The 13,792-nt window shown below is 38.5% G+C and overlaps 2 protein-coding genes across 2 annotated transcripts; one reads left to right on the top strand and one right to left on the bottom strand.

Moving 5' to 3' along the window:
• The first annotated feature begins 14 nt into the window (after positions 1-14).
• LOC118744280 (serine protease inhibitor 42Dd) lies at positions 15-2,314 on the top strand. Its single transcript, XM_036477181.1, has 4 exons — positions 15-106; positions 176-1,488; positions 1,916-2,057; positions 2,114-2,314. The coding sequence occupies exons 2-4, from the start codon at positions 628-630 to the stop codon at positions 2,242-2,244; spliced, it is 1,134 nt and encodes a 377-aa protein (XP_036333074.1). The 5' UTR covers positions 15-106; positions 176-627; the 3' UTR covers positions 2,245-2,314.
• A 29-nt stretch (positions 2,315-2,343) lies between these two features.
• Positions 2,344-6,691, bottom strand: LOC118744278 (recombination repair protein 1). Its single transcript, XM_036477178.1, has 6 exons — positions 5,946-6,691; positions 5,179-5,649; positions 5,005-5,109; positions 4,490-4,585; positions 4,068-4,279; positions 2,344-4,006 (listed from the first exon to the last, which is right to left on the bottom strand). The coding sequence occupies exons 1-6, from the start codon at positions 6,472-6,474 to the stop codon at positions 3,347-3,349; spliced, it is 2,073 nt and encodes a 690-aa protein (XP_036333071.1). The 5' UTR covers positions 6,475-6,691; the 3' UTR covers positions 2,344-3,346.
• Between the last annotated feature and the right edge of the window lie 7,101 nt (positions 6,692-13,792).

A 13,792-nucleotide genomic window follows, 5' to 3' on the forward strand; every position in this document is an offset into this window, starting at 1 on the left:
ACCCAAGGGCGTATCAATTGACTACGCCTTGAATTGACCACTTTTCAACGTTTTGTACATACATATGTACATATTTGTGTATTCTGCTTTATTATTAAATTCGCTGGTAAATTAAAAATCTGATTTAATTTGTTTACCCAGCAACGCTGACTATTTTCTCTTTGATTTCACTCAGGACTCCACTGAGGAATGTGTTATAAAAACATGAACCACATATACAAATATAAACATTGAAATATTAAATTGACGAAGAAAGAGAGCCATTGCGGAGGAGTTCATAACGACCGTATGCATTGTTTTTATCAGCGTTGAGCCTCCATCTTCCCGCTGCCCCATTCAGTTGTCGGATAAACGCGTAATGTGCAAACTTTTCGTAAACACATAAACTCATTTTTCGGGAAATGAGTCATGTCGTATTGAGGCCATGAATCGGTACACGTAAAACTAGCAATGAAAGCGAGTAACATTGCATTCCAGCAGTGGCAGTAGCTAAGGGAAGATTGATTGTGCTCAAAGTGTATCGCACTCTTATATTTTTACATAGATATTCGTGCAGTGCAAAAACCATTTATAAATTCTTTTGTTACATTTTCAATCCAATCCAAGACATAACAAAACACTTTAACAATGTTCGACTTCAATTTACAATTTGCCCGTGGAGGTGCCAACGTTACTGTAGAATTATTCGAACTGTTGACAGCAGGAGGCGTCAAGCAGAACATAGTTTTCTCTCCTTTCTCCATACAAACTTGTGCTGCTTTGGCTTTTGCCGGTGCTAGCGGTGAAACGGCTGATCAAATCGCTGAAGGACTGAAATTCGCTTCGAATTTTCATCCCGAAGTTGCTGAAACCTTCCAACACGTTTTTGAAAAATATAAGGATAGTGAGTTGCTCAAAATTGCGAACAAAGTGTACGTTCAGGAAGGGCAACAGTTCAAACCCGATTACGAAGTGGCACTGAAAGAGAGTTATAACGCAGAGGCAGAAAACTTGAATTTCGCGGAAAGTGAAAGCGCCGCTGCTGCCATAAATTCTTGGGTGGAGGACAAAACTGCTGGCCAAATTAAAGACCTTGTGTCCGCCTCGGCCATTAATGAATTAACACGTCTTGTGTTGTTGAATGCTCTACACTTCAAGGGTTCATGGGCGCATAAATTCGATGAAGAACAAACTGCTGAAGACGACTTTTGGGTATCCGAAGAAGAATCAATTAAACTGCCATACATGAATCAGAAGGCGAAATTCGGCTATGGCTTCTTTGAGGAATTGAACTGTCAGGCGCTCGAAATGCCGTACAACAATTCGGATCTCTCCATGCTAGTGCTGCTGCCTAATGAACGCGAAGGCTTGAAATCTCTTGCCGAGAAGCTGAAGTCAGTAAATTTGGTCGATTTAGCAGGGAATCTTGATTACAGCGAGGACGTTGTAGTTCAGTTCCCCAAATTTAAGGTGGAATTCGAAGTGGAACTGACCGAAACTTTGAAAAAGGTGAAGATATAGGATTAACCATTTACATAACATTTCCATTTCCTTCATATCATGAGCTTTGTGTTGAGCCACTATCGCTATGGTAACTTGTGTTAGCTGTCGTTTTGGGGTCATAACGTAAATGTTGAAGTGATTAAAAGCCCAGAATGTTAAAATACTTTAAAAATAACAAATTGCTCACTAGAAGTATTTCTTATCATTCCGTTAACTTATCACCCAAATGCCAAATTTTTTATTTACGATTTGGCTAAACTAAGCTGTTGGACGTAATTGCTTGTTTTATCTATACAATTGCTACTGGCGGCACAATAAAAACAAGCGGTAGTGAACTGCTGCGTGCACATTTATTGCTTGCTGCAAGATCGCAATCTATCTTTTTTTATTGCTACATACATTTTATTTTTATTGATTTAATCTTCGCTTTTAGCTTGGAATAAGCAAAATTTTCAGTGAAGAGGCTGAGTTTAACAACATGCTGCAGTCGCCCGAGGGTCTTCAAGTATCCAATGTATTCCACAAAGCTGTTATAGAAGTGAACGAAGAGGGCACTGAGGCAGCTGCTGCAACAGGTAAATTATGGGTTTATTCAACCTAATATGGCTCTCAATTTTAAATGTTCTTATAGCGATGATAATGATGACGCGTTGCATGCTCATGCCACTGCAATTCACAGCAGACCGTCCATTTTTCTATGCAATTTGGAATAAGAGGAACATTCTTTTTGCTGGTGCCTTTGTTAACGCACCAACAGCTTAATTTGTTTACATTAGAAGCACAGAAAGTATTTTTATACCCACTATTTATACATACATATATATGTACTTATTTATGTATTAAGTAAATATTTTCTAAAAATTTGAAAAATTGATTTGTTTTATTTGTCTTTTAATGTATATATTTAGGTAAGTGATTCAATGTTGTTGTCAACGCTCCTTAGCCCTGCCTAAATCAGCTAATATTTCAATTTTTGTGGGGAAGGATGCTAGAGTCCTGGCCAGATATGAATCTGGCTTGTTCCTGTTACGTAGAGCCGACTGTCGTGGGATCGTTTTCTTCAAGCTCAACAAACGGTACTCCCAGCAAACTTGGTATTTCGACAGGGACGGAGCAAATGTAGTGGAAAGGCGTTGATTGGGTAGGCTTAGGGAAGTGCCATGCGGGGAACTTTCAAATGCAGAACACACATTTGGTACGTTAGGGAGTCTGGATAAGTAGGAATTTACGCGTTTAGAATATCCAAACCGTAATGTTTCTGACCGAGTAATACGAGAAAGCTGAAACTCTGCCTCTGCGACCTCAATGAGGAAATTCAGGGTCTCACCCTATGGTACTCCCGTTTAACCCTTCTTGATCCTGACGTTTTATTTCGAGAAGGTACTGACGGCCGTCGACCACTCAAATAATTCGCAATCCACCTTTTGAGTTCCTGTTGTAAAGACGGTGCTTTTGATGCCTTCTAATATGCAGCGTGAAGTGACAGAGTCGAAGTCTTTACCACTTTACTATGGCGGTGTAATAATTGTAAGCACTAGTTTACACATACATATCTTATTTATGAATAGTTTTATTTATCAGGATTTAAAATAATTGAGTGGTCTAATCGTATACACATAGAAAGTTATTTTTATAATTTAGTACAGAAAAGTCTACAATTACAGCATTACAAGTTACGATACTTAAATACATTAACTTGAAAGCCATTTATGGAATGAGTTTCGTGACATGGATATGCACTGGTTATGCGTTAAATATGATAATAACAAAGAAAATTAGAAATAAAATATATAGAAAAATGGATCCGAAACATTAACGATTATAAAGAATGCAAAGAGGCTCGTCGATTTCTATACCAACTCCTCTACATTTTCAAAAATAATGTAATTGGGCAATGGTCACTGCCCATCACCTGTGAGCGCATACAGTTCTCCACTACTCGTTTAGTGAAACGTTCAGACACGATAAAGTAATCCAAACGCCATCCAACGTTGCGTGACCGTGCGTTTGCCATGTAAGTCCAATATGTGTAAGCAGCTGTGCGATCTGGATATAAGTGCCTAAATGTATCGACGAAGCCGAGAGCTAACAATTCAGTCATTTTGTCGCGTTCCTCCTGCGTGAACCCGGCATTACGAGTATTAGTTTTAGGGTTTGCCAGGTCAATTGCCTGATGCGACACGTTCATATCGCCACATATGACGACTGGCTTTATGATATCCAAACGTTTAATATACTCTTGGAATAGTTTTTCCCAGCGCATGCGTGCCTCCAAATTAACTAACTTTCGTCCCGAATTCGGTACATATACATTGATTAAGAAGAACTTCTCATATTCAGCTGTAATTATGCGGCCAACTGCATCAAACTCTGTGTTTCCAATGCCATATTCAACGTTAATCGGCATTATCTTCGAGTATATAGCAACACCTGCATAGCCACCGGGCATGCAGAGCCAATAGGGGTGATAACCAGGTATGCGTGCAACTTCCTCCGGCAGTTGATCGGTAGTGCATTTGATTTCCTGTGGTTTGAAAAAAAAAAAAACTTGATGAAAACAAAAGGGGAAATGATGTGTGACTAACCTGTAAGCAAAAAATATCTGGTAATTCGTAATCCAAGAAAGCTAAGCCGTCTTTCTTCAACCAAGAACGCAAGCCCGCAACATTCCAGCTTGAGATTTTTAAATTAAATCGCTCTGCGCCCTCTTCACCTTGGGGTAGTTTAAAGTCTTCGGAATTATATTTTGTGACGGTGGAATTGATGAGAGCACCTTCGGTTTTCTTTGCTTTTGCCGCTAATTATGATAGAAAAAAATTACTTTATTTTTTAAACAGGAATCATCGGGGCTATTGTTGATTCCATCGCAGGTGTGGTTGTCGTGAAATCTACGAAAATCTTATCGCTGAATCAGAAAAGCGTACCAGTTTATACCTTCATACCTATCAGCTCTCCTCTGGATTCAACAATGGCAAGCACGGCAAAGCAGCCAAGTATTAATACTCACGTTTGGATCCATCGACCTCTTCAACACCATCGGAAATATCAGTTTTTGTGGCACCTCGCTTGCGCCCCTGTGGTTTCTTGCTTGTTTCTTTTATATCTATAAAGAACGCCAAACAAGTATTCTATTAACTAAACCACTATACATTTATAAGAATAAAATTATGTATGATATGAACAATTACAAATAAGATGATCAGTGTAAATATAAAAATATGAGCATACATATCGCTCGTTTAATAATATAACTACGTATTTCAAAATTACAATTTTTGTGTGCAGTTAAAGTTTTATAAATTCATACAGTTGGTACACAAAAAGACATGAGGAAAGACGCATATCTTCGCCATTGTTGGGAAGTTTGGTTATCTGTTAGACCGAAAATATTCTACCTATCAAACTTATTAATTGCGTAATGAAATCTCCAGAAGACGTTAAATTTAAGTTACATCTCTATATTATTATACGTGCGATATATGCGTGTAAATATAGAAAATATTTATATATTTGCCCACTTACTATTCTCCAATTGTTCCCCGGCCTCCTTTTCGGGTGTTTTATCTGCTCTTGCCCTAATTTTGGTTGCCTTTGTTTTATTTTCTTTAGGTTCCTTTTTAGACTTTTCTGTAAAAAATATATATAAAAGCATACAAATATTTTACCACATTAAAGTTGCAAGAAATTTCGTGTTACTTTTGGGACTTGGATTTACTTCTTCCTCAGCTTTTACATCCAATTCAAGTTCATTAGCCTGAGCTAAGTTTTCTATTACTGACTCTTTTTTATTGCCTTTGCGCTTACTTGCAGCTTTTTTAACCGGCTTTTCCAAAGATTTTTCTAGTATCTCGCTAGGTTGATCCTGCTCATGTTCTTCTTTTACAGCTCTACCCCTAGACCTTGGTTTATTTTCGTCCAAACCTGGCGCTTTACTATCACTTGCGTCAGTTTGCTCTACTTTCACCTTCGATTCCTTAGTTATTTTCTTTTTTGTGTCTTTTACGGCCTCTTTTGGAACTTCGCCGTTTTGTTGATCCTCAGCTACTGCAATTTCTTTCGTAGATTTATTTTGCTTTCGCAGAGTGGTAGGCTCCTCCGTAAGCGATTGTATTGCAGTAGTCTCTTTAATAGCTGTGGCGGCTGTAGCTGCAACTTTTTTACCCCGGCCTTTCAAAATTAAAAAAAATGTTTTGTATGTATTTCATCCTTCTTAAAATATTCAAATTCTACTGCTGTGTGGAAGATCGACCTACCTCGGCAGTCAGTTCCAAAACGCCCTATCTCATAAAACTTTTGAAGTACGCCCTATTTCAGAATTTGGTTGAAGAATGCCCTATTTCAGAATTCGTTTCAAAAACGCCCTATCTGCCCTAGCTGCCGATACAAAAACGCTTTATATCAGCACATTTTCAATACATTTTCCACTCAGCAGTCGATTTATAATTATTTACAAATGTACATACCTCGTCCCTTGTTAACCGTCGCCGGCGGAGCACTATCAACACCATTACTTTCACTTGCGGCTGGTTCAACCTTCGTAGCTGCTGCTTTGCGCCCACGCTTTGCTGGTGCTTTTGCTACCTCACTTTCCGCATCCAAATTCTCCGCTGCCACCGGTTCGCTATCAACCGTAGCGGATTCAGCCGCTTTCCTTCCGCGACGTTTGGGTGCTGCCGATTTTTTCTCTATTACAGCTTCTTCTACGGAATTTGAAGTTGTAGCTTGTTCTTTCTCTTCTGCAGCTACGACTTTTTTTCGCCCTCGGCCCGTACCACCAGCTTTTGCCACCTTGACTGACTTTCCCGTTGCCGGCAAGACCTCCACTTCTTTGACCACTTCCCTTTTGGCCTTACGGCCACGTCCTTTTCCTTTGAGAGAAACAACAGCATCTTCCTCGCCACTCAAGAAACCACTAGACGACGAGACAACCGCTTCTTCGTTAACATTTTCCAAAGATTTTTGCCCTCCCGCCGGCTTTGCAAATTTTGCCATTGTTGTTTCACTTCGCAAGAATTCTACTGGCAAAATATGTGGAAACTTAACTTGCTTTCTGCTGACAGAGTTTTCTAGTTCAGATTTATAGATTTTCGTCGAAAATTTACAATTTGGCCAAGCAAATTTGCACTTTGCTGTGGTGTGAAAACTTTTTGTCCGCGAAGGATGAAAAATGCCGTACAGGAGGCGCGAAAACGACAGAATTGCTGTCAAATGCTTCTTCTTTTCGAGCATTCAGGCAAAATTTAAATAAGTATTCAAAATAAGAGAATTGTACGCATACCCCAGCAAGAACACTATCGGGAAAGTACATGTGTCATAACGAGAGTTATACCTTGGGCGCCTGTCACATGCTCATTATTAAATGACAATCCCTCTGTATCAAAATATTTATTGAAATCTGTAACGCAATATTTATTGAGGGAATATTATTAGATCGTGATCCGTCAATAAATATTGAGCGCATAGCGTAGGTCGGTGTTATGCAGACAAACTTTTGTTTGCCAAATTAAATGGCGGCTGCTTAGTTTGCTCGGAGGTGGTTATGTCGAGTTTGGCACAGGGTTGCACGTTCATTATGGTTTTCATGGCTATTGCCAACACGAAATGAGAATTTCAGATGTACATAACGCGCAAAATTTAAAATTTTTGTATATGGCAGTTTGACCAAACAAAATTAGTTTGCTGTGAGAGTCGCCAAACTCGCTCTCTCCGAGTTTGCTGCAACAACAATTGCACGCAGTTTGCCAAACAAAATTTCTGCATAACACCGAACGTACAAAGAAACAAATAAGCGGATAAAGCATTTCATTTATTTTTATGTAGTTTGTGACTATTTAATGGAAAAGAATATTGAAGTCGAGTGTGTAGTGACGGTAGGTTAGGTTAGGTTATTCTAGGGGACCCTACAAAATTTGCAGTCGCCTTCTTGCTGCTGCCCTATTTATGGCCACCCTGCTTATAAGGCCATTCTGTGACGTAAATTGGTATGAGCATATAGCCATCAATATGAATCGTGTTCCAAGTATCACTATATATGTATATTGAACGTGTGACAGGCGTTTATTGTAGCAGCAGGCACTGGCGTTACTCGCGCTTAAGGCAAATTTACACAAGGTGGTATTACTGGCGAATACAGATTTTCGCCGCGGTCCTTCTCTATGTCTAAATCAAGGCGAATTTATACTAGGTCAATATTGTAATTGGTTTGAACGGTAAGAAGCTTTCTGGTGAAAGTGGAATAGGAACATTTACTAACATTTAAAGATAAAGAATTAAGAGAGCACCAAGAACGCAGGTTATTAAGCTCAGCTTGCAGCAAAAAGGTCTTGTGAGGTTCTGATCACTAAGTAAACCTTTAGATCATCAGCATATAATAAATATTTAGAGGACTGGAAGCATGATCCAATATCATTTATGAATAAGACAAATAAAAGAGGGCCCAAGATACTGCCTTAGGGAACACCCGACGTAGCTACAAAAGGAGTGGAGAGTATGTTATCAAAAGCAACTGTGCAACGCCTATCGGACAGATAGGAATTAATCCATTCCAGAAAAGTTGAGTGAAAACGCAATCGCGATAACTTATTAATTAAGACTTTATGCGAAACTCTGTCGAACGCCTTCGAAAAGTCTGTGTACACAGCGTCCACTTGTAGATCGGACTGCATCGCAGCAACACAGTCCTCCATGAATGTAGCAAGGTTGGAGACAGTCGACCTCCCACTAACAAACCCGTGCTAGTAAGGGCAAATTAAACTTTTCACTGCGAAATTGAGCTTCTGTTTGACAACTGATTCCAAAACTTTTGGGACAGTGCCCAGTTTGGAAATAGGCCTATAATTCGAAACGTCGTTCTTGTTCCCACTTTTGTAAATTGGTGTAATGAAAGCATTTTTCCAGTCGTCAATAAAGTAACCAGACGAAAGAGATTTATAGAACAATATTGTTAATGGCTGAACAAGCGATGGGCAACGTTTGAGCATAGCACCTGAGAGGCCATCAGAATCCAACTTAAAAGAGTGCTTTATGGAACAGATGGCTACTTCTACGTCACTTTCAGAAATATGCAGTGCGCCTAAGTTAAGGGCAGAATCTGACAGAGGGTAACGTGCAGAAGCCACATTCGAATCCGAGACATAATTGGAGGAGAAAAATTCTGCGAATAGATTGGCTACCTCAGCAGGTGTGTTAGCCTCCTTGTCATTCAAAAAGACTGAGGGCGGCACTCTCGCCTTGGCGTTCTTAGATTTTACAACCCCCAAAATGCTTTAGGGTTGTTTTTAATGTCTGCTTCACTTTTGCTAATAAACTTATTATAGAGAATATTGTCCAAGGAATTAGAGTTCCTAAGGCAGTACTGACAACTGACGAACACAGATTGGGACCTAGTTGCCCTAAATCTTTTAAAAGCCTATTTTTACGATTTTTTAGTCGCTTTAGATCCTTGTTGTACCATGGTAACTTGTACAACTTCCTTGTAACCGAAATTTTTCTCTTTTGATTGCCAATTACAATTGGTGGCATTACCACATATTTACATATGTATACCCAAACATGTAGTGTTCCAAAAAATATTTAGGTTTGAGCTCAACTTGAGGTTAGGTTGAGAACTAAGGTATTTCTCAACTTGAACTCCAATGTAATTCTCCAATTGGTCTCAAAAATATCATTGAAATACTGGAATTGAAATAGTAAAATACCTTACACCTTTTTGATTGAAACGATATACATAAATAGATGAATTTAAATATTTAGCCTTATCATGAGTTTAATTTTCCCCGAACCGGTTCACTTTTCACTTTTGGTTTCCATGGTTTTACTATGGGCGGATGACAAATTTTCGGGTGAATTTTTTTTTCAGTTGAAACTCAGAATAAAGCAGATCAATTTTTCATTTTATTACTCCTTACGCGCGTACTTATGGAGTTTATCCCATAAGAACCCATGTATACAACTTATGTAGCTGTCAAACGCACGCATACGTATACGTACGCATGCGCTTGCCTATGCAGTTCCAGCTTTACTCGCCCTTTCGTCCATACTTACCCTTCATCATATCCAACGACCCAAAGGGCTTGGAATATTTATTAAAAAATAGCACCGGCTATTCAATCAAAGGTCAATTGCTAACCACAGTGGCATGAAAACGCAATTAACCAACTTTTACTACGCCATTCAATGCACTCATTGAGTGCAATTGGCCGCCGCCACTGACACGAGTAATTTTAAATTAACCAACAAGTCAAAAGTACTCCAAGGCATGGCGTATTGTAAAACCCAAAAACAAAATATAAAAAATTTACTAATACACTCACTGCATCCGCGGAATTTGCAGCAGCTGCCGCCAACATCGCAGCGCTCCCTCATTCCGAGTTCATTTGTGCCACTGTAGTAGCCATTATTGATTTTCGTAACAAGTATTGCGCTGATTTTAGCCATCAAATTTCCAACCAACACGCTTATTTAAATGACACCCCCCTCGCCTACCCTTCTCTCGGGCGACCAGATGCCAGTCCTCAAACGAAGGTCAGTTGTAGAAAAACCTTATAAAAATGGGTTGCAAAGCTCGATGCTGCACGACGCGATGGTCAGCGGCCAAGGTGAGTGGTTAATAATGAGTATGAACAAGTTACTTCTCGCTATTATTGGCTTTGAAATTGACAGGCTCGTTATTGCCAAGCAAATATGTAAGTGCTTGGCGTTTTGCAGTTGAGCGTGTAGCAGTTTGTTAACGGGATTAATAATGTAGGAAGCAAGATTATTGGTGTTCAAGCCCCTTAAGTGCTTTTTAATTGTTTGTAGACACAAAACGGCATCCAAAGTGGATGGTCGTTCAAGGTAAGTGATATATATGTATACCAATATGGGTACCAAATCAAGATTTTTTTTTTTAAATTTAAGAAAATGAAACACTTTTTGGTCGCAAGAACGAATAGATATTGAAAAAGTCATTTTAATTATTTTATATTTTTTTTAAGCTAATAAATAAAGTTATAAGGACGAAATTCGAGATAAAATTTTAAAAGAACATTTTCGATACTTATTCGTCGTTTAGCACTAAAAAATTAACAGGGCTGTTCACGATCATGCGCATGTGTTCTTGCATGCCATGGTAGCAAGCATAAAATTTGCAAACGAAATTCCAAATGCAAGTTCAAGACCATTTCCACAATATCCTGAACAGCTCTAAAATTTCTCAATTGTTATGCCAAATTGCACTATATTTTTAAATAGTTTATTGCATTTATCATGATTTATTGAATTAATAATATCTTTGAAATATCAGAGTTTTAAAAAAGAATCACGAAGTCAGAGAGAAAAACTACAACCGTAATTTTCCTATATTTCGCCCCCCCTAGTTTCGCGAGTATTAAAATTTGTTTGTGTATAAAATTTAGTGTCGCATGGTGCAGTACACGTACAGTACAGGTACGGGCATGGCAGCAGAATTTCTCGAATGCTTATTGACTAACTAATAGAAGAACTCTAATGTAATTCAAATACTTTTTTTTTGTTCATGGCATCAATAAATAGCCAACAATGAAATTCCTGATCTCAACGCATTCAGTTTGAATAGCCATAAGAATTTAATTCATAACTTATGCAACAATCTTTGGAAAAGTAGTTGCAGATTGCGCCACCGACAACCAACAACTCATTGACCGGGCTATCCGCTGCCTACTTGTATACTAAGCTATGTGAATATATAAATAATGCTGCCGTTACAGCGGAAGGATGCCACTGCAGCTGGATTGCATATTTATTGCTTTTCCACTTGACTAGCCATCGAAACGAGTATTAAATTGCATTCCGCGCGCATTACATTCGAGCAGCGAGAATTTCTTTCCTTAATAAACTCACACTCTTGCGTTCGTCACACGCACTCGCACACGCACAGTAAAGCGATCGGTAAATAAATCAGTATAGCGAATGATGCAATTTTCTTCAGCAACAAATATCTGCGCAGGAATTTCAAATAACCGATAATAGTTATAAAAATAATAATAAGAAGTTTATGCTCAATTTTACACTTGGCTACTGTTGTCGCCGCTTATGTACACATTTTTTGAAGCCATTGACAATTTATTGAATACGCGGAAGATTGGCCGGCAAACCAAATCAATGCCAACTGTGGACGCGTAAATTCAGCCGACTTGAGCAACGTTGTGATGAACGGTTTTCCGCATTTTTGGCAGAGGATTTGTGTATCTACGGATGTATGTAACTTCGCTAGATAGCTCCGGGAAGAGTGGTAGTAGTTATATCATATAAGTAAGTACATCGTTAGGCATACATACACTAATAAATCTGTACATATGTTGCAAGAATGATAGAATACAAGATTGCGCCGATCAGAGAGTCTTTTTGAGAATAACTTTTGTGTGACGCCCCACTGGTGCAATTGCGAGAGAGAAATGCCAAAACGTGAGCAAGAATGGAAGAAGAAGCAAAAATGTTGCAAGGAATACGTAAACAAGTTGCACCAGTGTGACGTCACGCAAACAACGATTCTGTCAAATTCGTTAAGAGAGGAATAGCGGTTCGAGATCGGCGCAACCTTTGTATTCTCTCAATCGTGCATATGTTGTAATTGATCCTACTTGCTTATGGGTAGGCAGCATGAAGTCGGGCCGAGGTAACAATGACAAAAAGTTATATCTTGCAACGTTTGATTGAGCTGCACGGCATTGGAGATGCATGCTTATGTAAGTATATATGTATGCACATGTACTTTCAATTAAGCCATACCAAGCCATTACACAAATGTATGTATGTACAGCTTATCAATATTAAATAATTCCTATTGAGAATCAATTAAATGGCTTCGTTAAAAAATTAATTTCCATCATGCGGTCGCAGGGTTGCTATTAACCTGCTACTATCACTGCTGGCGCTGAATCTGCTTCTACTGTACATACATACAAAGTTGCCCATTTGCCATGGGGTAGCGTGTTCACTGATATCATTCTCCACTCACAAGCCTCATCATGTTGAATCGAATTTATTGACCAGAAAAGTGCGATTAAAAGAGCGCGTGCTATAGCGAGATGAAAAAACCCCCAACTGAATTCAATTTAATAAAAATTCGAAATAATAAAAATTGACTTCGAAAAAGCGACGCAGTAATTAATAGGCGTGCGGTGCGGCCAGCTGATACAATCGGCGTTGCGCGCAAAGGAAATGTAGCGAGATGTGCAGAATTTCGTGCAGGCTCGGTTATGATATGCACTAATTTGTGTGTGTGTGTGTGCAGATAAAAAAGAAAATTAAAAAGGAATGCTGCACGGCAGACAAATATTTACATATTTAAAATTCATGGCTATTGTTGGCAATTGCTGGTTAAACTTAATACTTTTAATTACTGATAAAATTGAAGTGCAAAGATGGCTGTGATTACTCATACGCCCAGCCGCACAGCGCTTTGAATAACTGCATGGCTGTAATTTTGGGAAAACTGCTAGTTGGCGTTTCTTTAACTTTCTTGTGGTTTAAAAGTTTTTGAAGCGTCCCTTTAAAGGATCTTTGCGGCCGAGTGTAGGTGAATTTAAGTACTGATGAACTTATCGCCAACCATGTTACTTAGTTATCACTTAACATTTGAAAGCAAGGCAAGTAAATATCTAGGTGATGGATGGTCATCTACTCCTCGTCCTGACTGTCCTGACAAAAAAAAAAAAATAAAAAATATGAAATAACCAATTTTTAAATACTATATTTTTTGATTGATTCCATTAAAATTTAGCATTTTTTGAAATTTTGTTAAAAAAAATTGTTTTCTGGAATACCGCAGGGACACCCTGCGTTTAATTTTATTCCAAAATTTTTATTCTTGTAATTCTCTACATCTATATGGAGATAAAAAACCAACATTTTATTTCAAAGAATGTATTTTTGAGATTTTTTCCGTGAAGAGCTTACGCATGGCGAGGCTCTTATTAAAATTTTTAGTATAAAATTTGTCGACTTTAGTGGCTTCCTGGCGGCATATAAGTTATTTTTTAGGGAAATTTCTGTTTAATTCTTTTTAGTGGATAAATTGTCTTTACAAAAACACCAAACACGTTCACATTGCAGATAAAGAATTTTAAAATTTTTGCCCACTTAGTTGACGCTGTGGCGCCGCATCATCCAATCAAAATCAAAACAGCGTTAATAGAATAGTTTGAGTTTTACTCCATCCATTCATGGCTAAATGCAAAATTGCATTTAAGGCATGGAACAGAGGGTCCCGCTCATAAGCAAATATACACTTCTTCGTGTCCTTTGAAGACTTCCTAGTGGCAGTCAGCATATCAAGACTTCATAGAAAAAT

The sequence above is a fragment of the Rhagoletis pomonella genome, unplaced genomic scaffold, assembly GCF_013731165.1.
Source record: "Rhagoletis pomonella isolate Grant_MI unplaced genomic scaffold, Rhpom_1.0 Rhpom_scaffold_00008, whole genome shotgun sequence".
NCBI classification, from domain to species: domain Eukaryota; kingdom Metazoa; phylum Arthropoda; class Insecta; order Diptera; family Tephritidae; genus Rhagoletis; species Rhagoletis pomonella.

Bases quoted from the DNA above. Each gene is read 5' to 3' on its own strand.
- LOC118744280 (XM_036477181.1), top strand. From the start codon at position 628: ATGTTCGACTTCAATTTACAATTTGCCCGTGGAGGTGCCAACGTTACT. The intron at 1,489-1,915 runs GTGAAGATATAG...CTTCGCTTTTAG, and splicing joins TGACCGAAACTTTGAAAAAG to CTTGGAATAAGCAAAATTTT. The intron at 2,058-2,113 runs GTAAATTATGGG...ATGTTCTTATAG, and splicing joins TGAGGCAGCTGCTGCAACAG to CGATGATAATGATGACGCGT.
- LOC118744278 (XM_036477178.1), bottom strand. From the start codon at position 6,474: ATGGCAAAATTTGCAAAGCCGGCGGGAGGGCAAAAATCTTTGGAAAAT. The intron at 5,650-5,945 runs GTATGTACATTT...TAATTTTGAAAG, and splicing joins GACGGTTAACAAGGGACGAG to GCCGGGGTAAAAAAGTTGCA. The intron at 4,586-5,004 runs GTAAGTGGGCAA...CGTTCTTTATAG, and splicing joins CGGGGAACAATTGGAGAATA to ATATAAAAGAAACAAGCAAG.